Source organism: Scyliorhinus canicula, chromosome 2 (assembly GCF_902713615.1).
Source record: "Scyliorhinus canicula chromosome 2, sScyCan1.1, whole genome shotgun sequence".
Classification (NCBI taxonomy): Eukaryota; Metazoa; Chordata; class Chondrichthyes; order Carcharhiniformes; family Scyliorhinidae; genus Scyliorhinus; species Scyliorhinus canicula.
In genome coordinates, this window is record NC_052147.1 from 204,355,803 (window position 1) to 204,382,380 (window position 26,578).

The 26,578-nt window shown below is 50.4% G+C and overlaps 1 protein-coding gene across 9 annotated transcripts in view; it reads right to left on the reverse strand.

Annotated features, from left to right (window-relative positions):
• rapgef4a (Rap guanine nucleotide exchange factor 4a) overlaps positions 1 to 26,578 on the reverse strand; it is a 514,684-nt gene that overhangs the window by 81,621 nt on the left and 406,485 nt on the right. For 8 of the 9 annotated variants that reach the window (XM_038789400.1, XM_038789401.1, XM_038789399.1 and 5 more), the window contains one exon: positions 8,465 to 8,611. In XM_038789400.1, coding sequence (XP_038645328.1) covers positions 8,465 to 8,611 — 147 coding nt within the window. Of the gene's footprint in view, positions 1 to 8,464; positions 8,612 to 26,578 lie in introns of those variants that run through there. The other variant, XR_005459764.1, reaches the window with a different exon arrangement.

A 26,578-nucleotide genomic window follows, 5' to 3' on the forward strand; every position in this document is an offset into this window, starting at 1 on the left:
TCTGTACCCTGTCCAAAGCATCCACATCTTTCTGGAATTGTGGCGACCAGAATTGTACACCATATTCCACATGAGACCTCGCTAAGATCATGTACAGTTTTACCCCTTTGAAGAAAATTACTGATGCTAGAAAAAATCTTCCAGATTTAATGTGGAGCAATGGGATAAGACGCTCTGGAAGTCATCAACCCAACAAAGACATTGGGCTGGATTCGTCGCGGCCCTGCGCCGAAATCGCATTCAGCGTGGGGACAGAGAATCCAATTTTACACCAAAATCGGGCCCGGTGCCAGTCAGCCAATTCTCCGGGATGCGAGAAGCGGCGCGATCGCAGAGTACGCTGCGCGGCCGGGGGCCCATTGACAGACGCCAGTCCAGCGATCCTCCCCTCCCGACGGTGTGGATCTAACCTGCTATTGTCAATAGGGATGCTCGCATGGCAGCTGCAGACTCAGTCCATGGCCGCCCTGGTGCCTTATAGGCGGCCGGGGTTGAGAGCTGCGAGGTCAGATCCTCGGTCATGCGGCCGATTGGGGGGCTCTAGTTTCTGTGACTGCCTCTGCGGTCCGAGTGCACCATGGCATTCAGCGCGGCCGCAGGAGGCTGCCAGAGTGCACATGTGCGTACTGAAAAGCAGAAGTACAGGCCAGTATCCGCAGCTAAAGCTGTGTGAATCACTCTGGGTCCCTGCAAGCCCCCTGCAGGACTGTGAATTAGCTGTACTTGTTCCAAGGAATCCCCAGAGTAAAACTCCGGCGTCTTTATGCCGCGTGGGGGCATAGTCCCATTTTGGGAGAATCCAGCCCATTAAATCTGACAGACAAGGGCCGGGTTTCTCCGAGCCTCCGTGGCTGAATCGCGTTCTGTGCGGGAGCGGAGAATGGGCGTCAGACCCTCCCGCGATTCTCAGGTCCCTGGAGAACCACCGCCAAGCGGGTGTGCGCGGTCGATGCACTGGCGGTCTGGGGCAATTGAAAAAGGTCCCTGTAGTGATTCTTCCAGTGCAGCTGGCCGAGTTCTCGCCGGCGTGGTTCTCTCATGGTTCCACCCGGCGGGCACTTGGCGTGGCGGCTGCAGACTCAGTCCGCGGCTACCCTAGTGGTGGTGATGGGGGCGGGGGGGGGGGGGGGGATCATTCACAGGGGCAGGGCATCCAGTACGGCCAGACTATTGATCAGGGGCCACCGATCCATGGGCGCGCGCGATCTTGGGGGGCTATCTTCGTGCTGTTGCTCCGTGCTGTGGGTCGGCCATGTCGTGCAGGGTGGCTGACACAGGACACCGCTGTGCGCATGGGTGGACCCCTGACCGGACGTTCAGGCCCCGTATCGGCAGCCGGAGCTGCGAGGAGCACTCCGGGGCCCTGCTAACCCCCTCCAGGTAGAAAGAATCACTCTAGACTTTCTTCAGGTAAGTCCAGGGTGATTTGTGCGCGTTTTTTCACGGGAGTGGGAACATAGCCCTGTTATTGGAGAATCCAGCCCCCGGTTCTTGCTCAAATCATGTAAACTAAGCAATGAGATGTAGTTCTTGTGGAGCTGTAGGAAGTAATGATGAAAGCATGGCTTGAAACATCAAGGATTCTTTTAGAGAGTATTTGGCAGAAAGGGATGAAGTGATTTTGCAAGATGGCATCTTGTAATAAGGAACTAGAGTCATCATTCATAAGTAGATGAGAAACGAGATACTGTAGCACATTAATGAAAACCATCAAGAAAGTGCGTCTGGTCTGAGGAAAGGAAGAGGTGTTCTACTGGCCAAATATAACCAATACGATTAAGGACCATATCAACCAGTGCAGTGCTTGTAAAGAACATTAAGCTACACAAGCAAGAGCTGCTCACGACATTCAGGCAGATCATGGGTGTTGCTTGGAGAAGACCTTTTCCCTCTCACAGGAACTGATCATCTCATCACCATTTACTACCATTCAGATTACTAGTTAGGCCAGCTGACGTCAGCAATGACCATTGAGTATTAGAATGTCTGAAAGCAAATTTCAGTCATCCTGACACTGTTACATTGTGATATACACAAGATAATCTTATGAATGGGGAAACACACCTACTGAAGGCAGAGAAAATAGCCCAGTCCAGCAACTAATGTAACACTGCAAACAAAGCACTCTTACAATAGTTAGAAAACTACTGAAGTCAGAACAAGTAACAGGAGTGAGTGACAAAATCAAAGCAAAGCCAAATTTTATTTTGACAAAGTTGCAAACTCATTGACAGAGTGGAGAGTTGAAGAGCCAGTCAGAGTGCAAATATTCAACGCACTCAACAAAAGTCAGCCCAATTGGCAGCCTGGGACCTGTGCAAGACAGTTGTCACCTTGACCGTACATGATGAAAAGTAAACGAACAGATACATCATCGCAACCGCAGACACATATGCGCAACCAGAGACGTTGCTCCTACAGAGCAGACAGCTGATGAAGAAGATTTGATTTCCCCAAATGAACAAAGAACAGGATGACCATCAGTCCCAGAGGTCAATTGTTCAGCAAGAAAACTGCAATGGATCATCAGCAGTAATCATCACAGGAACAATTCCCACCAGGGCAACCACATTCCTTGGAGAGGCAATGTCATGCCAGGAAGCAGCAGACACCAAACAGCCAACAACAACTCACACGTGTACCTGGGGCAGCACGGTAACACAGTGGCTAGCATTGTTGCTTCACAGCACCAGTGACCTGGGTTCGATTCCTGGATTGGATCACTGTCTGTGCAGCGTCTGCATGTTCTCCCCATGCCTGCATGGGATTCCTCCGGATGCTCCGGTTTCTTCTCACAAGTGCCGAAACACGTGCTTGTTAGGTAAATTAGCCATTCTGCATTCTCCCTCAGTGTAGACGCAGGAGTGTGGCGACTAGGGGATTTTCACAGTAACTTCATTGCATTGTTAATGTAAGCCTACTTGTGACACCAATAAAGATTATCATCATTAGAAGACCTGGATGCTTCAAGGATTGTGTCGGGACAGATTAGAATAAACAGATTGTTACTTTGTTCAAGTTTGATGATTTTCCTTACAGGCTATGTATGTGGGTAACGTGCAACTGAAAAGAATAGTGCATGCAATGTTTTTCTTTTTTCATGAAAAAGGGGATAGTTTGGAGGAATGCCTTTCCGCACTGTGGCTTGCCATAGTCATGAGACCTCTGATATCAACTCTCTTTGTAGATAAGAGTTCAAAACAGCTGCCATTTTACCCATTGCATGGGATAGAAACAAGACTGCAGAATCAGCAAATCCTTGAAACAAAAGCTAAAGATAAATAGATCAACAAATCTATATTGCGGGGAAGAATATGTACACAAAAGGTAAGAGGTGGCACGTAGGTGGAAGTCGCATGTTGGGTGGCTCCTGCTCAAGACTCTGGTTTTTGGAATTTATTGCCTGGTCTCAGGGACAGTTTTTGAACAAGCTGGGAAGAAGGTCGAGTGAACGAGCCAGCCCGGCAGGAGGAAAGATGGCGGAGGCTGGGCCGTTGAGTGGGGCCTCGCCCTTCACAGTGGAATCTCTGGCCGAGGTGATGGCTGTAGGTTTGAGGCGCAGTTCGGCGACCGCATCGAGGTGCTACGAAAGGAGTTGATGGCTGCGATGAAGGAGTGGGCGGATTGCCCCGATGAAGGCGACAATGTCAAAGGCATCGGCCAAGGCACGGGAGCAAGGAGAGAAGTTGAAGGTTGTGGAGGAAGCTCTGTTGCAGCACAGTAACCAGTTCACCTTGTTGGTGAGGAGCTGCGGAGGGTGGTAGAGGCTAACAAAGGGCTTGGAGCCAAAGTGGAGGACCTGGAGAAATGGTTGAGGCGGCAAAATTTATGAATTGTGGGCTTGCCTGAGCAGGTGGAGGGCCTGAGGCCGACCTTTGGGGGAAGAGGGAAGAACCCTCCCAATACGAGCTGGACAGGGTCCATCGGTCACTCAGGCCCAAGCTGAAAGCAAACGAGCCACCAAGGGCAGTTATAATTTGCTTCCACAAGTTTCACGTGAAGTAGATCCTGAGTTGGGCGACGCAAAGGTGTGAGGTGAAGTGGAAAGGAGTTGGTATTCGAATATACCAAGACTTGATGGTGGAGCTGGTGAGAAGGCAGGTGGCCTTCGGATGGGTGAAGGCGACTGATAGTAATCAACTATTTCCTGGCACTTCCGGTTGCAGCTATGTGGAGCTAAGTCGCACGTTCGGCAGCTCCCGCTAGGGACGGACTTTTGAGCTCTTATTAGGGCCCCCAGCGGTACTTTTTCGACGTTTCCCGACGTGGGAAGGAGCCAGCAACATTTCGCCAGCCGTGTATGGCCTGGACCAGGAGTGGGGCGAGTAGAAAAGTGGTAGCAAAGCCAAAGCAGGTGCGAGGGAAGAAGCACAAGATGGCGGCGGGCGGAGACAGGCGGCATGGATGCAGTGGGCGCAGGAGCAGCAGGAGGCTCTCCAGCGCTGCTTCAGGGAGCTTAAAACGGAGCTGCTGGAGTTGATGAAGGCTTCAATTGATAAGCTGCTGGACCCTCTCCAGGGGGTGGCGATCCGAGAGGTCCGACAAAAGGTCTCCGCAAACGAGGATGGGATCTTAGGCCTCGCGGTGAAGGTGGAGGCGCAAGAGGCCCTCCATAAAAAATGGCAGGAGAGGTTCAAGGAGATGGAGAACCGTTCGAGGTGGAAAAATCTGCGGATCCTGGGCCTTCCGGAGGGTCTGGATGGGTCGGACGTGGGGGCCTATATGGTCACCATGCTAAATTCGCTGATGGGAGTTGGTCCTTTCAGGGGCCCCTGGAGCTGGAGAGGGTCCACAGAGTATTGGCGAGAAGGCCCAAGCCTAATGAGCCGCCACGGGCGGTGCTGGTGCGGTTCCACCGGTTTGCTCACCGTGAGTGTGTGCTCAGGTGGGCCAAGAAGGAGCGGAGCAGCAGGTGGGAGATCGGATCTACCAGGACTGGAGTGCGGAGGTGGCAAAGAAGAGGGTACAACCGGGTACAACTGGACGAAGGCGGTGCTACACAGGAAGGGAGTGAAGTTCGGCAGGCTGCAGCCGGCGCGTCTGTGGGTCACCTACAACGACCGACACTTTTACTTTGAGTCCCCGGAGGAGGTGTGGGCCTTCGTACAGGCCGAAAAATTGGACTCAAACTGAGGGTTGGGTACGGGGGTTTGCATGTAGCTGTGTTACATTTTGAGGGGGGGGGGGGGGGGTTCTCTGTTTACTGTTGTTTCTTTGTTGCTTTTAGGGTGGGTGGGGCACTGTTTTTGCTTGGGTCTGTCGGATAGGCTCGGGGAGGGGGGCAGACCTGCAGTGTGGGGGGCTGATGGCGGGAAGGGGGGTTGGGGCCCCGTGAGGGGAGCGGGCCGGAAAAGGGAGCGGCGTTTGAGGAGGCGGGGTCGGGCAGGTGGAAAGCGCGGGCTTCTTCCCGCGCTGAGGGCTGAAGGGGGGGGGGCCGGAGCTGGGAAGCGCGGGCTTTTTCCCGCGCTGAGAGCGGTAGGGGGAGATCCTGCTGGTGGGCAATGGGGAGGAGGGGAAGCCCCACGCTGCGGGGGTGGCCGGGGTCAGCAGGATTCAGCTGACTTACGGGAGTGCAATGGAGGGAGCAATGCAGCTGGGGGGGGGGCCTAGCTGAGGTAGGAGGGGTGGGGGGTGGGGGTACTGGGTTGCTGCTGGAATGGTCAAGAGGGAGCTGGAGCAGGTAGAGGGGGTCGGGATGGGGATCTGCCGCCGTGGGGAACGGGCCGAGCAGGGGGCGCGGGCATGTAGCGGGCTGAGGAAGGGTAATGGCTAGTCGGCGGGGGAGGGGGGTAGGTAGCCCCCTGATCCGGTTGATAACCTGGAATGTAAGGGGACTGAATGGGCCGGTCAAACGGGCCCGCGTGTTTGCGCACCTGAAGGGGCTGAAGGCGGATGTGGTCATGCTTCAGGAGACGCACCTGAAAGTGGCGGATCAGGTTAGATTGAGGAAGGGATGGGTAGGCCTGGTGTTTCATTCGGGGCTGGATAGACGCTCCTAGCTAATATTCCGTACCAGCTCCAAGCCAACAGAATCAAAAGGCCATTGTTCCTTTGACCTGGTGAGCCATTCAAAGCTAAGTATAGGCTTTTAGTAGTAGTGATAGTTTAGCAAGTAGAGTTTATGCATGAGTAGTGATTGACTGTGTGTATAATAAATGTGTTTTGATTTGAAACTTACTAACTGGTGTATTGAGTTATTGATCAACACCTGGCTTTGAACCTCGTGGTGGTATCAGAAAGATACCTGGCGACTCGAGAGCAAAGGCTATTAAACAGAGTAATTAAGGAAAAGCATAACGAGCAACAGTCGGAGTATCCGAAGCTGGGCAAGGATGATAGAGCAGGCTTGGAGGGGCTGGTGGGGGAGCAGGAATAAAAGGAGGCGATTGGGAGGATACAGGCAGGGAAGGCAGCGGGGCCTGATGGGTCCCCAGTTGAATTCTATAAGATATTTAAGGATAGGCTGGCGCCGCTGGTGAATGTTTGAAGATGCGAGAGGCAGGGGTGTCTTGCCACAAATCTTGGGGCAGGCTTCGATTTCGTGTAGGGGGTTGGCGTTGCGGGCACTGGTAACGCCGCCGATTCTGATGGCTCCAGGAAAATACTCGGTGGGTCCGGGGGTGGTGGCAACATTGAAGATTTACAGGCAGTTCAGGCTGGGGGCCTGGTCAGGGGGATGCCAATTAGGGGAATCATGGGTTCGAGCCAGGGAGGATGGATGTGAGTTTTCAAAGATAGGACGAGCGGGAGATCAAGGAAATGAACAATTGGTTCCTGGGGGGGGATTCGCGAGCCTAGAGGTGTTGGGAGAAAAGTAGGTGTTGGCGCAGGGGGAAGGGTTTAGGTACCTGCAGGTTCGGGATTTCACAAGAAAGGTTTTCCCAACCTTCCCGATAGTGCCAGCCTCTTTGCTGCTGAAAGCGGTGCTATCTGTGGGAGGGCTGGAGGGGGAGATAGTTTCAGCGATCTACGGGAGGATCCTGGAGGAGGACAGGGTGTATGGGTGGGATTAAGGCAAAGTGGGAGGAGGAGCTGGGGGTTGGGCGGCAATGGAAGAGGGATTGTGGTGTGAGGTACTGCGGAGGTTGAATCTTGTGTGCGAGTTGGGGCTGATACAGCTGAATAATAATCTTTATTAGTGTCACAAGTCGGCTTACATTAACACTGCAATGAAGTTACTGTGAAAATCCCCGACTCGCCACATTCTGCCGCCTGTTCGGGTACATGGAGGGAGAATTCAGAATGTCCAATTCACCTAACAAGCACATCTTTCTGGACTTGTGGGAGGAAACCAGAGCACATGGAGGAAACCCAGGCAGACATGGGGAGAATGTGCAGACTCCGCACAGACAGTGACCCAAGCCGGGAATTGAACCTGGGTCATTGGCGCAGTGAAGCAACAGTGCTAACCTCTATGCTACCGTGCCGCCCTTGAAAGTTGTACACAGGGCTCACCTCACAAAATCAGGAATGAGTGGTTGTTTGAGGGGGTGGAGGATGTCCGTGAGTGATGTGGGAGGGGCCCCGCGAACCATGTCCATTTGTTTTGGTCCTGCCCGAAGCTGGAAGGATTTTAGAGGATGGTATTTAGCACAATCTCGGATGTTTTGCATATGGATATGGACCCCAGTCCCCTAGAAGTCATATTTGGAATGTCGGATTGGCCTGAGTTGCAGATGGGAGCAGGGTGGATGTATTAGTCTTTGCTTCACTGATTGCTCTTGGCGGGTCCTGTTGGGGTTGAGGTCAGTCTCTTCACCCTGTATCTCGGTGTGGCGGGGGGGGGGGGGGGGGGGGGGGAACTCCTGGAGTTTTTGACACTGGAGAAGGTGATGTTTGAGCTGAGGGGGGGCGAAGGAGGGGGTTCTACAATTGTTGGGTTTATTAATTTTGCACTTTGGGGTGTTGATTACCGTTGACTGTTGTGGGGAGGGGAGGGGGGTGATTGTTTCTTTTTACATATTGTAGGCGTAGTTTTCGTTTTTTTTGTATGGTGAAAATTTGTTGAATAAAAATATTTTTTTTTAATAAAGATAAGAGACAATTCAAAGGAAAAACCACTGGAGCAGAAAGAGTGTTTTCCTTGGAGTAGAGTCTTAACTTACTAAATGGGCGTACAACTAAATTAAAGGAATTGGTTGGAGTGCATCCCATTAGTAACATCAGTTTAATAGCCAGGCTGCAGGTGAAAATCCTTGTTGGTCAGTGCATGGTATATATGGTGGATGAAGGGAAGGGAGGATGTGGGAGAGGGTGTGTTTCCATTGAACTGAAGACAGTCATTTTTTTTTTTAAGTTAATGTTTTTAAAATAACACTGAACCCGGGTTTTCTATTGCTGAAGTAAATGTTAAATTCCTTGCTTGATACAACAGAATGTGGAATGATCAGCATTTCATTTTTAAAAATATCTATCAAACCCAATGTAATTCAAAAGCTTTTAAAATTGAGATAGCAGTACATACCTCCAGCTGAGCTCATTCTCACAAGAACTAGGTCTTCTGTTGATCCAAGCTTGTCTTTTACAGCATTGATGACCTCCTTTACAGAAGCTGCCATATGAACTCGGATTGTGGTGTAAGTATGATCGATGCAGTAAACCTTAAAGAGAACTGGAAATAAAATATACAACAGCTTTGTGTGATTGTAAGAAACATGTCAACCTGTCAGCTTAAAACGGAACTTAATTTTGTCGAGAAAGGACTTAATGTAGATCAACATGACAATCATTGTTTGTTCAATTTGAAAAATCTTACTTCATCATTTGCTTTGCTCTTTTTTTCCCTTCTCTCTTTTGGCAGTGACTTATGCTGGGGTAGGTTTTCTCTGATACTTCTGTGCAAGTTCCAACAGGAAGTATCACCAACAGGCTATTTGACCAAAGAATAATCACCAAACATGTTCACATTCTGTCTTGAGCACATTTTCAACATATTTCCAGGCCAAAGATGTGCAGGTTCGGTGGATTGGCCATGATAAATAGCCCTTGGTGTCCAAAAAGGTTAGGTGGGGTTACAGGGATGGGTAGGGGGTGTGGGCTTGGGTGGGGTACTCTTTCCGGGGGCCAGTACAGACTCAATGGGCCGAATGGCCTCCATCTGCACTGTAAATTCGATGATCCTATGATATGGATTCTGAGATTTATCAGAATTCTCCCCTTTCCGACAGGGAACGTTAAAGCGACCATTCCAACGCTGAGCTGGCTGAGAAATAATCCAAAACAGGCCAGGAATGAATTCATAGATCTTCCTCGCCTCTTAATGTTCCTGTTTTTACCCATCGAGCCATTTGAGAGCAAAAGAAACAAGAATAAAAATACCTAAAAGTAAAAAAAAAATACAAGGGGCGGGATTCTCCATCCCGCCACATTAGATTTGTGGTGTGGCACTCCGCTCCCCCGGGATTCTCCGTCTCACCAACTGGCCAATGGGGTTTCCCATTGTGGACAGCCCCACATCGTCGGGAAATCCCCCGGCTGCCGGCACAATGGAGAATCCCAACAGTGGAGAATCCAGCCCAAGATCTTTTGCTTTGATACTATTTTAATGTAGTGATTGAACTAATAATAATAATAATCTTTCATTATTGTCACAAGTCGGCTTACATTAACACTGCAATGAGGTTACTGTAAAAATTTCCTAGTCGCCACACTCCGGCACCTGTTCGGATACACGGAAGGAGAATTCAGAATGTCCAAATTAACTAACGAGCACCTCTTTCGAGACTTAAGGGAGGAAAACCGGAGCACCCGGATGAAACCCACACAGACACGAGGAAAACGTGCAAACTCCACAGATAGTGACCTAAGCCGCAACACTGCGAACCACCGTGCTACCGTGCTGCCCTAGACGTTAAAGTCACCAACAAGCACGAAAAACAATCTCGACCACAACAAAACGAGCAACACACATTTCTTTCCTCATCCACAGTTTCTGTTCGACGAAATTGTCCTTGAGGCGAGATTGTGCTTTGTGATGAAAATCAATATACAGTACCAAACAGAGACCGTTCGAATTAACCTTCCACACGAGGAAAGTGAGTGTCAATCATGGATTTTAAACTGATGTCAAGCAGGTTTACCACAAATAAAAGAGGGGGCAACCTTTTGTTATTTTTACTGGAACAGAAAGATATTTTTTCCAAAGGGGAACCAAAATTACACTAAACTCTACGAGGAATGTTCAGTTAATTCCCGGAGGCTAATTTTACTTTGCCTGACATCCGATGGAGTCCAAGCGAAAGGCAATAGAAGAGTCTGTTATTTGCTGTTGGTTTTAGGTCCATTTTCTTGTACGGGTTTAGCTTTCACTGCAACCTCTGGAATTATTTTTTAAAAATAAATTTAGAGTACCCAATTATTTTTTTTTTTAAATTTCCAATTAAGGGGCAATTTAGTGTGGCCAATCCACCTAACCTGCGCATTTTTGGGTTGTGGGGGTGAAACCCACGCAGACATGGGGAGAATGTGCAAACTCCACACGGACAGTTACCCAGGGCCGGGAATCAAACCCGCGCCCTTAGCGCCACAGTCCCAGTGTTAACCACTGCGCCACATGCTGACCCTCGAACTCTGGAATTCTGTTCTCCAGGCTTATTATCCTCTGGAAAAGAAAAACCTCACTTCCTATTTTTTCAATTTAAAATGTTTTGTTTGACCCCGTAGACCTTTGACAAAGTCCCTCATGGCAGACTGGTACAAAAGGTTGGAAATTGGATAGGTACATGGATTACGGTAGAATGGTGGGGTATAGATTAATTTGTTCTTAACATAAGAACATAAGAAATAGGAGCAGGAGTAGGCCATCTGGCCCCTCGAGCCTGCTCCGCCATTCAATGAGATCATGGCTGATCTTTTGTGGACTCAGCTCCACTTTCCGGCCCGAACACCATAACCCTTAATCCCTTTATTCTTCAAAAAACTATCTATCTTTACCTTAAAAACATGTAATGAAGGAGCCTCAACTGCTTCACTGGGCAAGGAATTCCATAGATTCACAACCCTTTGGGTGAAGAAGTTCCTCCTAAACTCAGTTCTAAATCTACTTCCCCTTATTTTGAGGCTATGCCCCCTAGTTCTGCTGTCACCCGCCAGTGGAAACAACCTGCCCGCATCTATCCTATCTATTCCCTTCATAATTTTAAATGTTTCTATAAGATCCCCCCTCATCCTTCTAAATTCCAACGAGTACAGTCCCAGTCTACTCAACCTCTCCTCATAATCCAACCCCTTCAGCTCTGGGATTAACCTAGTGAATCTCCTCTGCACACCCTCCAGCGCCAGTACGTCCTTTCTCAAGTAAGGAGACCAAAACTGAACACAATACTCCAGGTGTGGCCGCACTAACACCTTATACAATTGCAACATAACCTCCCTAGTCTTAAACTCCATCCCTCTAGCAATGAAGGACAAAATTCCATTTGCCTTCTTAATCACCTGTTGCACTTGTAAACCAACCTTCTGTGACTCATGCACTAGCACACCCAAGTCTCTCTGAACAGCGGCATGCTTTAATATTTTATCGTTTAAATAATAATCCCGTTTGCTGTTATTCCTACCAAAATGGATAACCTCACATTTGTCAACATTGTATTCCATCTGCCAGACCTGAGCCCATTCACTTAACCTATCCAAATCCCTCTGCAGACTTCCAGTATCCTCTGCACTTTTCGCTTTACCACTCATCTTAGTGTCATCTGCAAACTTGGACACATTGCCCTTGGTCCCCAACTCCAAATCATCAATGTAAATTGTGAACAATTGTGGGCCCAACACGGATCCCTGAGGGACACCACTAGCTACTGATTGCCAACCAGAGAAACACCCATTTATCCCAACTCTTTGCTTTCTATTAATTAACCAATCCTCTATCCATGCTACTACTTTACCCTTAATGCCATGCATCTTTATCTTATGCAGCAACCTTTTGTGTGGCACCTTGTCAAAGGCTTTCTGGAAATCCAGATATACCACATCCATCGGCTCCCCGTTATCTACTGCACTGGTAATGTCCTCAAAAAATTCCACTAAATTAGTTAGGCACGACCTGCCTTTTACGAACCCATGCTGCGTCTGCCCAATGGGACAATTTCTATCCAGATGCCTCGCAATTTCTTCCTTGATGATAGATTCCAGCATCTTCCCTATTACCGAAGTTAAACTCACTGGCCTATAATTTCCTGCTTTCTGCCTACCTCCTTTTTTAAACAGTGGCGTCACGTTTGCTAATTTCCAATCCACCGGGACCACCCCAGAGTCTAGTGAATTTCGGTAAATTATCACTAGTGCATCTGCAATTTCCCTAGCCATCTCTTTTAGCACTCTGGGATGCATTCCATCAGGGCCAGGAGACTTGTCTACCTTTAGCCCCATTAGCTTGCCCATCACTCCCTCCTTAGTGATAACAATCGTCTCAAGGTCCTCACCTGTCATAGCCTCATTTCTATCAGTCACTGGCATGTTATTTGTGTCTTCCACTGTGAAGACCGACCCAAAAAACCTGTTCAGTTCCTCAGCCATTTCCTCATTTCCCATTATTAAAACTCCCTTCTCATCCTCTATTGGACCAATATTTACCTTAGCCACTCTTTTTTGTCTTATATATTTGTAAAACCTTTTACTGTCTGTTTTTATATTCTGAGCAAGTTTACTCTCATACTCTATCTTACTCTTCTTTATAGCTTTTTTAGTAGCTTTCTGTTGCCCCCTAAAGATTTCCCAGTCCTCTAATCTCCCAGCAATCTTTGCCACTTTATATGCTTTTTCCTTCAATTTGATACTCTCCCTTATTTCCTTAGATATCCACGGTCGATTTTCCCTCTTTCTTCCGTCCTTCCTTCTTGTTGGTATAAACCTTTGCTGAGCACTGTGAAAAATCGCTTGGAAGGTTCTCCACTGTTCCTCAACTGTTCCACCATAAAGTCTTAGCTCCCAGTCTACCTTAGCTAGTTCTTCTCTCATCCCCTTGTAATCTCCCTTGTTTAAACACAAAACACTAGTATTTGATTTTACTTTCTCACCCTCCATCTGTATTTTAAATTCCACCATATTGTGATCGCTCCTTCCGAGAGGATCCCTAACTATGAGATCATGAATCAATCCTGTCTCATTACACAGGACAAGATCCAGGACCGCTTGTTCCCTCGTAGGTTCCATCACATACTGTTCTAGGAAACTATCGCGGATACATTCTATAAACTCCTCCTCACGGTTGCCCTGACCGACCTGGTTAAACCAATCGACATGTAGATTAAAATCCCCCATGATAACTGCTGTACCATTTCTACATGCATCAGTTATTTCTTTGTTTATTGCCTGCCCCACCATCTCGTTACTATTTGGTGGCCGATAGACTACTCCTATCAGTGACTTTTTCGCCTTACTATTCCTGATTTCCACCCAAATGGATTCAACCTTATCCTCCATAGCACCGATGTCATCCCTTACTATTGCCCGGATGTCATCCTTAAATAACAGAGCAACACCACCTCCCTTACCATCCACTCTGTCCTTCCGAATAGTTTGATACCCTCGGATATTTAACTCCCAGTCGTGACCATCCTTTAACCATGTTTCAGTAATGGCCACTAAATCATAGTCCTTCACGATGATTTGTGCCACCAACTCATTTACTTTATTCCGAATACTACGAGCATTCAGGTAAAGTACACTTATGTTGGTTTTTTTACCTCTGTTTTGAATCTTAACATCTCCAGTTTTATTCCTTTTGTTATTACTGGGCCTATTCACTGTGCTCCCCTCAGTCACTGTACCTTGTACTGTCGCCCTTATGGATTTCTGACTATGTCTTCTCTGCCTTGCCCTTTTCCCCTTACTTCCTTTTGTTTCTGTCCCTGTTTTACTACCTTCCAACTTCCAGCATTGGTTCCCATCCCCCTGCCACATTAGTTTAAACCCTCCCCAACAGCTCTAGAAAACACCCCCCCCTAGGACATCGGTTCCAGTCCTGCCCAAGTGCAGACCGTCCGGTTTGTACTGGTCCCACCTCCCCCAGAACCGGTCCCAATGCCCCAGGAATTTGAATCCCTCCCTCTTGCACCATCTCTCGAGCCACGCATTCATCCTATCTATCCTGACATTCCTACTCTGACTAGCTCGTGGCACTGGTAGCAATCCTGAGATTATTACCTTTGAGGTCCTACTTTTTAGTTTAACTCCTAACTCCCTGAATTCCGCTTGTAGGACCTCATCCCGTTTTTTACCTATATCGTTGGTGCCTATGTGCACCACGACAGCTGGCTGTTCACCCTTCCCCCCTAGAATGTCCTGCAGCCGCTCCGAGACATCCTTGACCCTTGCACCAGGGAGGCAACATACCATCCTGGAGTCTCGATTACGTCCACAGAACCGCCTGTCTATTCCCCTTACGATCGAGTCCCCTATCACTATAGCCCTGCCATTTTTCTTCCTGCCCTGCTGTGCAGCAGAGCCAGCCACGGTGCCATGAACCTGGCTGCTGCTGCCTTCCCCTGGTGAGCCATCTCCCTCAACAGTATCCAAAGCGGTATATCTGTTTTGCAGGGAGATGACCGCAGGGGACACCTGCACTGCCTTCCTACTCTTGCTCTTTCTTTTGGTCACCCATTTTCTATCTCCCTCAGTAACCTTCACCTGCGGTGTGACCAACTCGCTAAACGTGCTATCCACGACCTCCTCAGCATCGCGGATGCTCCAAAGTGAGTCCATCTGCAGCTCCAGAGCCGTCAAGCGGTCTAACAAGAGCTGCAACTGAACACACTTCTTGCACGTGAAGGAGCCAGGGACAGTGGACGTGTCCCTGAGCTCCCACATCGCACACGAGGAGCATGACACGGGTCTGGGATCTCCTGCCATGTCTTAAACCCTTGGTAAACTTAAACAACTACAATTTCAAAATAAAAATAAATAAATTAGGCAATGAAAAGAAAAAGAGAGACTACTTACCAGTCACTTACCAGGGTGAAAGAGCACCTCCTCACACTCTGCACCGAATTACCTCACTGCACCAAATTACCAAATTTCAATCCTCCACTCTGTACGAGTCTCACTCCAGATGAGTCTCCTGGAAAGTGCTTGCTTACTTCGTGCGCAGTCTCTCTGTCTTTTATACAGACCTCAGCTAACCGATGACTCAAAAAAATACCTTAACTTCAAAGAGAAGAATACAATGTGCCCCTAAACAGGCCTCAACAGGCCTCAAGTGATTGCCAGATAACTGCCTCTCAGCAATTAGGGTGGGGGCAGCTTCAACCAATCAGACACTAAGCTCCACACTGCACTTTTAACTGAAAAACAGCAGAATTAGATTTTCCACTTACCTTTGCTGATTTACTCACTGCACCAAATTACCAAATTTCAATCCTCCACTCTGTACGAGTCTCACTCCGGATGAGTCTCCTGGAAAGTGCTTGCTTTCCTAGGACAAACGTTCGGCACAACATCGTGGGCCGAAGGGCCTGTTCTGTGCTGTATTTTCTATGTTCTATGACACTAGTTCTTAGCACTCAACACCCTCCCAGTTCTCACCTGTGACATTTTCAGTAGTACTTGAATCAAAATTCTGACTACTGTGGTGGAATTTGAACCTGTGGACTACTAGTCCAACAACATTACTACAATGCCACATACATCCCCTCTGCTCCACATGATAGCTTGTACACAGCAGCAGACACATCCCAGTAACTGCTCAGTTCACAGGCCAAACCAGGAGAGGGGAGCATTGTGGGCTGGTGTCCACATGGGAGGGAGGGCAAAGTGACCCCCCAAAAAAATGTTGCCATAACACATTTAGCAGAGGAAATTGCCTTACTGGTACTGAAATTATTGCAGCACAGTTGTGTGGACAGATGTCTCGTTCACTGTTCAGGGCGCACAAGGTGATACAGAACATCCATTACTATCGACCACATCTGCAGACACATTAATTTGTTAAGCCACCAGGGATACCCATTTGCAAGACCAAGGGAGTGGGCCTGGCCAAGCACAATCCAGTTCCACTGTAATCAACTCACTTGGAGGTGTTTCTTGTGTACACACCTTACTGACTCTTTTGTACATATCCTGTTATGTCCTAATATGCACTCTTGCGGCATTCACCCACACACTATAATATATTGCAGTTGCAGAAAAAAATGGTAACTGTACCTCAGATTCTTGAATATCTGAACTCTAAAAACCAATAGCTCCCAACCCCAGCACAGAACTGTTAAGGTCGGTAGAGAACTTTACACAAAACCTGCCTAGCGGAGGAGGCCAGCTAATGGAGCCATGAGCAGGCTAGGTTACATATTGTTCTGGATAAACAAGCCAAAAAGTGGGAGTTGTGAGGCAGGCATGGCTTTCACATTAAGTCTGACAACGAGGCTTGGGCAATCTCCCTAAGGGCATAAAGATTTTTCTCATGGCTTTACGCCTACCTCTTGTGAACAGACAAGCATCAGTGCAGAGCATGGTAGCACAGTGGTTAGCACTGTTGCTTCACAGCTCCAGGGTCCAAGGTTTGATTCCCGGCTTGGGTCACTGTCTGTGAGGAGTCTGCATGTTCTACCCATGTTCACGTAGGTTTACTCCCACAAGTCCCGAAAGACATGCTGTTAGGTAATTTGGACATTCTGAATTCTCCCTGTGTACCGAACAGGCGCCAGAATGTGGCGACTAGGGACTTTTCACAGTAACTTCATTGCATTGTTAATGTAAGCCTACTTGTGAAAGAATTAAGATTATTATTATATGCTCTAACAATAACTAGTCCTGACAATATCAAGGGCAAATTCATAAGGAACTGAACAGAGCAATTTGAAAATATCCCAGTTAGACAGGCTCATTGTGACAATGGACATCAAACATGACTATCAGGATTGGGATAGTGTCCTGGTGAATGAAGGGCCACGGCTTAGTGAAGCTCCTGGCAGTAGGAAGGGAGGTGGGTGGGTGATGCACTATCAATTATGACGAGACGAGAGTAGAGAGTAATCGAGGCTTTATTAAGCAGAGATGTGTAGCCTCCTGCAGCTGCTGCTGAAATGGCTGCAGCTCGGTGAGCACACACATTTATACTCCACCTACTGGGCGGAGCCAGAAGGCAGGGATCTACCCCATACCAGTAGTACAGGAGCCTCACCGTATTGCATCTCGTATGTGATATATACGACAGTGGTGACTACCACATTCACCCCCTGTTAAAAAGAGTCCAGCGGGGTGGTGGAAAAACTATTCACATGCATTTTAAGGTTAACATTTTGGGGAAAGTTCACAAATTCAGCTGATCGGATGCCTTGATCCTCCGCTGTGATCGCCGCAGTCCCGGTAGCGATGCAGGCGTCGGCTTGGTCGCCGGTACCTCCAGGAGCGTGTAGACCTAATCTTCATCCCCGGGTGGGACCAAGGGGAGGACGGATCGTCCTGGAGCGGGGGCTGTGGTGAGGTGCACTGGGGGGAAGAAGGGTGGCACCGGGGCGGCGGGGAACCAGCTGGTGCCAGGTCGCTGAGGGAGACTGTCTTGGCGGCCGTCGGGTGTACTGCAGGTTTGCATAGTGTTGCTGTACCCTCTCGACCAACGGGTCCGCCTTGTGGAGCCGCAAGTGCTTGCGGAGGAGAACGGGTCCTGGAGCTGCCAGTCACATTGGAGGCGAAACTCCGGAGGTGGGCTTCCTGGGGAAGGCAAGGAGACATTCATGGGGGGTTGCATTAGTCGCAGTGCAAAGTAATGATCGGATAGAGTGAAGGGCGTCGGGGCGGACCTCCTGCCAGCAGGAGAGACCGGGAGATTTTTGGACCGCAGGGCCAGCTGGACTGCCTTCCAGACCGTCCCATTTTCCCGCTCCACCTGCCTGTTTCCCCGGGGGTTGTAGCTGGTCATCCTGCTCGAGGCGATGCCCTTGCTGAGCAGGTAATGATGCAGCTCATCACTCAAAGGAGGATCCCCGGTCTCTGTGGATGTAGGCCGGGAAACCGAACAGAGCGAAGATGGTGTCGAGTGCTTTGACGACTGTGGCAGACGTCATATCGGGGCATGGGACGGCGAAGGGGAATCTGGAGTATTCGTCGACCATGTTAAGGAAGTATGTGTTTCGGTCGGTGGAGGGGAAGAGCCCTTTGAAATCCATGCTGAGGCGTTCAAAGGGGCGGAGGGCCTTTACTAGATGCGCGCGGTCTGGCCGGTAGAAGTGCGGTTTGCACTCCGCCAGACCTGGCAGTCTGTGGTGATAGCCCTGACCTCCTCAATGGAGTAGGGCAGATTGCGGACCTTTATGAAGTGAAAGAACCAGGTGACCCCTGGGTGACAGAGAGCGTTGTGTAGGGTCTGGAGTCGTTCCACTTGTGCGATGGCACATGTACCTCGGGATAGGGCATCGAGGGGCTCATTGAGCTTCCCGGGGCAATACAAAATCTCGTAATTGTAGGTGGAGAGCTCGATCCTCCACCTCAAAGTTTTATCATTTTTGATCTTGCCCCGCTGTGTGTTATTGAATGTGAAGGCAACTGGCCGTTGGTCAGTGAGGAGAGTGAATCTCCTGCCGGCCAGGTAATGCCTTCAATGCCGCACAGCTTCAACGATGGCTTGGGCCTCCTTTTCGACGGAGGAGTGCCGAATTTCGGAGGCATGGAGGATGCATGAAAAGAATGCCACGGGCTTGCCTGCCTGGTTGAGGGTGGCGGCCAGAGCGATGTCTGATGCATCGCTCTCGACTTGGAAGAAGAGCGTCTCATCGACAGCGTGCATCGCGGCCTTGGTGATGTCGGCCTTAATATGGTTGAAGGCCTGGTGAGCCTCGGCCGTCGGGGGAAAACTGTGGAATGAATGAGTGGCCGGGCTTTGTCCGCATAGTTAGGGACCCACTGGGCGTAGTATGAGAAGAACCCCAGGCATCGTTTGAGGGCCTTGGGGCAGTGGGGGAGGGGGTGTTCCATGAAGGGGCGCATGCGATCGGGGTCGGGCCCTAGAACTCCATTTTGCACCACATAGCCGAGGATGGCTCAGTGGTTGGTGCTGAGCACGCACTTCTTGTTGTACGTTACGTTGAGAAGTTTGGCGGTGCGGAGGAATTTGGAAAGGTTAGCGTCGTGGTCCTGCTGTTAGTGGCCGTAGATGGAGACGTTATCCAGGTACGGGAAGGTGGCCCGCAGTCCGTACCGGTCAACCATTCATGCCATCTCACGTTGGAAGACTGAGACCCCATTAGTGATGCCGAAGGGAACCCTAAGGAAGTGGTAAAGGCGGCCTTCAAAGTCCGCTTCAAACGCAGTATACTGGCGGTCCGCCTTGCGAATGGGGAGCTGGTGGTAGGCAGATTTCAGGTCCGCTGTCGAGAAGACCCGGTACTGTGCAATCTGATTGACCATATCAGATGCGTGGGAGGTGGTACGCGTCGAACTGTGTGTACTGATTGATGGTCTGACTGTAGTCAACAACCATCTTGTTTTTCTCCCCAGTTTTCACAACTACCACTTGGGCTCTCCAGGGGCTGTTGCTGGCATCGATGATGCCTTCCCGCAGCAGTCGTTGGACCTCAGACCTGATGAAGGTCCTGTCCTGGGCAGTGTACCGTCTGCTGCTCGTGGCAACGAGTTTGCAATCCGGGGTGAGGTTTGCAAACAGAGAAGGCGGGTCAACCTTAAGGGTCGTGAGACCGCATACAGTAAGGGGTGGTAGGGGCCCGCCGAATTTCAGAGTGAGACTTTGCAGGTTGCACTGGAAGTCCAGGCCAAGTAGCAAGGCAGCGCAGAGGTTGGGGAGGACATAGAGCCGGAAGTCGCTGAACTCTACGCCCTGGATGGGGAGGGTGGTGGTGCAGTACCCCCGGATCTCCATGGAGTGGGATCCGGAGGCCAGGGAGATTCACTGGTTAATGGGGTGTCCCGCCTTATCGTATCGGGGTGGATGAAGCTCTCTGTGCTCCCAGAGTCAATAAGGCAAGATGTCTTGTGCCCATTGACCTTTACCGTCGTCGACGCGGTTGCGAGGTTGTGCGGCCGGGGCTGGTCAATCGTGATGGAGGCGAGCTGTAGCTGGTTTTGGAAGGCCCCTGGCTGGTTGGCGGTGGTTGCAGGCGATGAGCGGCCCGATGAGGTGATCGACAAGCAAGGAGCCTGAAGCGGGGAAGATGGCAGCGCCCATGGGGCGCACGTGGCGGGCGGCGTTAAAGATGGTGGCGCCCATGGGCCATACGTGGGCGGGGGTGCAGGAACAATGAGGCTGGTTACAGCGGCGATCAAGGGGCCTGGCACACAGCAGCAAAATGGCCTTTCTTCTCGCACAGGTTTGTTTCAAACACGAGCTTTCAGATCACTGCTCCTTCCTCAGGTGAATGGAGCAGTGCTCCGAAAGCTCGTGTTTGAAACAAACCTGTTGGACTTTAACCTGGTGTGTAAGACTTTGTACTGTGCTTACCCCAGTCCAACGCCGGCATCTCCACATCATTTCTTCTTGCAGGGCTTGCAGAGTGCACTCCGTGCCGGGCAGCGCTGCCGGGGGTGCTTAGTCTGTCCGCAGAAGTAGCACTTGGGTCTCCCGGGGTTGGCTGGCTGCCACGCGGTGCAGGCTTGGGGTTGGCTGGGAGCAGTCACTGGTGGGGTCCACGATGTCCAGGAGGGGGGCGCCATGCGGTCGGGGGCGTACGCTTGTACATTACGGGAGGCAACTGTCAGTGAGATTGCGAATTTCTTGGCCGCCGCGAGGTCGAGGGCAGTCCCTTCTAAGAGTCGCTGGCGGACGTACGCCGACCCTATGCCCGTAACAAAAGAATCCCTGATCAGAAGTTCAGAATGTTCAACGGCTGAAACTGCCTGGCAATCGCAGTCCCTCGCCAGGGCGTGCAGGGCACGCCAGAAATCTTCCACAGACTCACCGGGAAGTTGATGCCGCGTGGACAGGCGGTGCCTAGCGTAGAGTTTGTTGGTCTGCTGAGTGTAGTTCTCTTTCAGAAGCGCCACGGCCTCAGTGTAGGTAGGCGCGTCCCGGATGAGAGGAAAGATATCGGAGCTCAGCCGTGTATACAGGATCTGGAGTTTCTGTGCCTCTGTGGGTGGTTCTGTCGCAATCCGATGTAGGCTTTAAAGCAAGCTAGCCAGTGGGCGAAGGCTGACTTGGCATTGACTGCTTGAGGGTGCAGCTGCAGGCGATCTGGCTTGATGCGAAGGTCCATCGTTGTAAAATCTCTGCTTAATAAATTGATGCACTATCAATTACAACGAGACGAGAGTAGAGTATAATCGAGGCTTTATTACGCAGAGATGTGTAGCCTCCTGCAGCTGCTGCCGAAATGGCTGTAGTTCGGTGAGCACACACATTTATACTCCACCTACTGGGCGGAGCCAGCAGGCAGGGATCTACCCCCGTCCCGTAGTACAGGAGCCTTATCGTATTACATCTCGTATGCGATATATCATACACAACAGTGGTGATTACCACAGTGGGGCACTTAATTGTACAGGAAGTGAAATATCAGCTTCCAAGGCAGGGTGGAAGTTGGGAAGTAAACTGGCAGTGGATTAAGGTAGATTTTGATTTGTCGTGGCAACAAGGGGCTTTTCACAGTAACTTCATTGCAGTGAGCCTACTTGTGACAATAAAGATTCGTCTGTATCAATATTTATCTTATCAAGATTTATCTATATCAATGCATTAGCATTTCATACATCTTCATTAGAGCACAATTGCTAGATTAAATTATACCTTCACAATTTAAGTCGGCAGAAAATGAGAACCACATGACTTTAGATTCATGACTGGTTTAAGGTAGTGTGCAGCAGGTAAGCTAGTTTTCCTGATGGGAGTTAGAACGACGAGGAGTTGCTTTTCTTGTATGGAGAACCTTGTTGGACAAGGGGAAAGGAGGCCGACTTGTTACTTTGTGTGGCAGCTCCCCAGGGAGGTTGAGGTTCTCCAGGGAAGTTGAGGCATGGCTGTCTGAAGGAGATAAGGCGCATAGTAGTGGCTCCAGGAAGGATAGAGTATGGCTCTTTGAGGAAGCGAAGTCAGGTAATGACACCCCAAAGATGAATCTTAGGTACAAAGTGGGGGGTGGGGTCATCTCCACTGAAGGTAGGACAGGCATGATAGAGAGAAGATCAAGGGTAACTGAGGGAAGGTCAAGGGTGAAGAGGAAGGGATGACAGTTGGCAGGCCCAGAATGCCAGGAGCAGTTTTAGGTTGCCAGACAGTTCATCAAAAGTGATGGCGAGTAGCTCAAAGGTCACAGAAGTCAAGATTAATACGATGAAGGGAAGGTCATAGGTGACTGAGATAGTGTGCAGGATGATGGTTTGCAGCTCCAGGATCCAAATGTGACAGATGGAGTTGGGGTAGCAGCAGTTCTAAGTTCAAAATCTTCCTTTCAGGCAGGCAGAATGATGCTGCTGGATGGTAGGGAATGGAGGCCTCCACTGTTGCTTCACAACACCAGGGACCCGGTTCGATTCCCGGCTTGGGTCACTGTCTGTGCGGAGTCTGCACGTTCTCACCATGTCTGTGTGGGTTTCCTCTGGGTTCTCCGATTTTCTCCCACAAGTGCCAAAACACGTGCTTGTTAGGCGAATTGGACGTTCTGAATTCTCCCTCAACATACCCGAACAGGCGCTGGAATGTGGCGACTGCGGGATTTTTACAGTAACTTCATTGCAGTGTTAATGTAAGCCTACTTGTGACACTAATAAAGATTATTATTATTAAACACGGCGCCCACATTTTCCACCGCCTTGACATAATGGTTGGGGTTGGCGACTTCCAGCCCTCCACAAATTGGCTCCACTCGACATTGCCCAGCTCTTCTTTGATTTTAAAAAACGTTTTTGCAATTAAGGGACAATTTAGCGTGGCCAATCCACCTACCCTGTACATCTTTGGGTTGTGTGGGTGAGACCCATGCAGTTACGGGGAGAATGTGAAAACTCCACAGACAGTGAATTGGATTCGGGATCAAACCCGGGTCCTCGGCGCCTTGAGGTAGCAGTGCTAACCACTACACCATTTTGTCGTCCTGACATTGTTGAGCTAATTGATTGGCTGCTTGTGGCCAACAGACATGTCTCAAGAGTGGAAGTCCCACCCACTTCCGTTTGCACCATCAGGTCATTCACTGCTGCAACAATATTCAACAACACGGTAGTACAAGTGGATAGCACTGTGGCTTCACAGCGCCAGGGTCCCAGGTTCGATTCCCCCCTGGGTCTCCGGGGTGCCTGCAGAGCCAAATCCCGAAGAGAGACTGTGTCCTGCCGCCCGTTCTGATGTGCCACGTAGGCAAATTGGGGGTTTGCATGGAGCAGCTGGACCTTCTTGACGAGGGGGTCGGTCTTATGGCTCCTCGCATGCTGCCGGAGAAGGATGGGCCCTGGGACTGTCAGCCAGGACGGGAACGAGATCCCGGAGGTGGACTTCCTGGGGAAGGCAAACAAGCGTTCGTGAGGGGTCATGTTAGTAGCCGTACATAGCAGCGACCGGATAGAGTGAAACGCGTCGGGGAGGACCTCTAGCCAGCGGGAGACTGGGAGATTCTTTGGCCATAGGGCCAGAAGGACGGCCTTCCAGACCGTCGCGTTCTCCCTCTCCACCTGTCCGTTTCCCCGGGGGTTGTAGCTGGTCGGCCTGCAGGAGGCGATGCCTTCGCTGAGCAGGTAAGGACGCAACTCGTCGCTCATAAAGGAGGAGCCCCGATCGCTGTGGATATAGGCGGGGAACCCGAACAGGGTGAAAAGGCTGTGCAGGGCCTTGATGACGGTGGCAGAGGTCATGTCAGAGCAGGGGCTGGCGAAGGGGAATCCGGAGTACTCATCAACAATGTTGAGGTAGTACACGTTACGGTCAGTGGAGGAGAGGGGCCCTTTGAAGTCCATGCTGAGGCGCTCAAAGGGGCGGGAGGCCTTTACCAGGTGCACTCTGTCTGGCCGATAGAAGTGTGGTTTGCACTCCGCGCAGACCTGGCAGTCCCTGGTCATGGACCTGGCCTCCTCGATGGAGTAGGGCAGGGTGCGAGCCTTGATGAAATGGAAAAAGCGGGTGACCCCCGGGTGACAGATGTCGTTGTGGAGAGCCTGGAGTCGGTCTACTTGTGCGCAGGCACATATACCGCGGGAGAGGGCATCTGGGGGCTCATTGAGCTTCCCGGGTCGATACAAGATATCGTAATTGTAGGTGGAGAGCTCGATCCTCCACCTCAGAATCTTGTCGTTCTTAATCTTGCCCAGCTTTGTGTTATTGTACATGAAGGCAACCGACCTGGGCAGCACGGTAGCACACGTGGTTAGCACTGTGGCTTCACAGCGCCAGGATCCCAAGTTCGATTCCCTGCTGGGTCACTGTCTGTGCGGAGTCTGCACGTTCTCCCCGTGTCTCCCAGTTTCCTCCGGGTGCTCCGGTTTTCTCCCACAGTCCAAAGACGTGCAGGTTAGGTGGATTGGCCATGCTAAATTGCCCTTAGTGTCCAAAAAGGTCAGGAGGAGTTATTGGGTTATGGGGATAGGGTGAAAGTGAGGGCTTAAGTGGGTTGGTGCAGACTCGATGGGCCGAATGGCCTCCTTCTGCACTGTATGTTCTATGTTCCTGTCTGACCGCTAGTCAGTAAGGAGAGTGAATCGCCTGTTGGCCAGGTAATGTGTGATGTGAGAGTACCCTTTAAGAAATGGGTGTTTAAGAAATGTACCTTTAAGAAATGGAGGTGCTCATGTTACTGGAGTGATGTCAGAGTATGGGTGGAGCTGAGCTCCACTTCTGCTTTTTAGTTTCAGTTTGAGAAAAGCTTGGGTGTGTCTGTGAGATGCACTGCTGTTGATCTCTGCAATCCAAAGACTATCTATGGATCATTTGGTGAATTCAGAAGAATTGTATGTTTTCAGTCTTGAATGTAAACCCTAATGTGCTCCTGTTTGAAGGTGTGTTAAGTCTTTTGGATGTTAAAAGGACAGCATACAGATTACTTAGTGTTGTACTCTGTGGGGGGTGTATTTGATTTACTGGTTGCTAAGATATTCATTGTTTGTTTTAAAAAGGTTTACTTTAGTTCATAGAATAAACATTGTTTTGTCTTTAAAAACCACTGGTGCATGTCTGCTGTACCATATCTGTCGAGTGAGCTGTGTGCTCCCCATACCACAATCTATTTAAAGTTGTGGGTCAGGTGAACTCCATGATACACTTTGGGATTCTCTAAACTCTGGCCCATAATAAATGCCTCCAGTGTCTCACAGTTTCTACGATGGCCTGGGCCTCCTTTTCGACAGAGGTGTGTCGGATTTCGGAGGCATGGAGGGTACGGGAAAAGAAAGCCAGAGGCCTGCCCGCCTGGTTGAGCGTGGCGGCCAGAGCAAAGTACGACGCATCGCTTTCCACTTGAAACGGGATGGACTCGGCCACAGCGTGCATCGCGGCTTTGGCAATGTCTGCTTTAATGCGGTTGAAGGCCAGTCAGGTCTCAGCCGTCAGGGGAAAAGTGGTACATTTGATCAGTGGGCGGGCCTTGTCCGCATAGTTGGGGACCCACTGGGCATAGTAGGAGAAGCACCCCAGGCATCTCTTCAGGGCCTTGGGGCAGTGGGGAGGGGGAGTTCCAGGAGGGGACACACACAGTCGGGGTCGGGCCCTAGGACTCAGCGTTCCACAACATAACCCAGGATGGCCAGGCGGGTTGTGCCCCGACAGGCAGCAGGCAGCGCTGCTGGGCCTAGAAGATTTGGGGGGGGGGGGGGGTTGGGCCTGGCAGTCTTTTGCTAAGTGGACCTTCTTCCCACATCAGCCGTTACAGGTCGCGTTCCGTGCCGGGCAGCATCGTCAGGGATGATTATTCTGGCCGCTGAAGTAGCACTTTGGGCCTCTGGCGTTGGAGGGCCGCTGCGCGGTGCAGGCTTGCGTCGCGCTCGGATCGGCTAATGGCTGCGCCCATGAGGCCCACAAGGGTGCCACACGGTCAGAGGGGTAGGCCCCCTCCAGTGAGTTGGAGAGCTGGACTGTCTCTGGGAGGCAGAGTGTCCCCCTTTCTAATAAATGCTGGCCAATATAGTTCGAGTGCATGCCCGCGACATAGGCGTCCCTGATCAGCAGCTCCGCGTGCTGTGTAGCCGATATTACCCAGCACTCTCAGTTTCGACAGAGGATGTGGAAGGCACGCAGGAATTCCGCGAGTGATTCCCCAGGGCATTGGCGTCTCGTGGCGAGGAGGTGCCTAGCATATACCTGGTTGACGGATTTCACAGAGTGTCTTTTAAGCAGCGTTATTGCCTCCGTGTACGATGGGGTGTCCCTGATGAGGTTAAAGGCTCTTGGGCTCACCCGTGCATGGAGCACCTGCTTCTTCTGGAGGTCCGTGAAGTCCTTGTTAAACCACGCGAGGCAGGCCTCGAAGCAGCTTAGCCAGTGTTCAAAAGTCTCTGTAGCGTCAGCTGCTTGTGGGTCCAGTTCCAGGCGATCAGGCTTGAGTGAGGAGTTCATCTTGAGTGAAGCATCCATCTTAGAAGTTTAGTGTATTAAATTGATACACCATCAATAATACACGACAAGTCGATAAAGTTAACTGAGGCTTTAATACACTAAACAGCAAGCCTCCAGCCTCTGGACCCGAACTGGGGCCGGAGGCGGAGACTTGCCACTCTT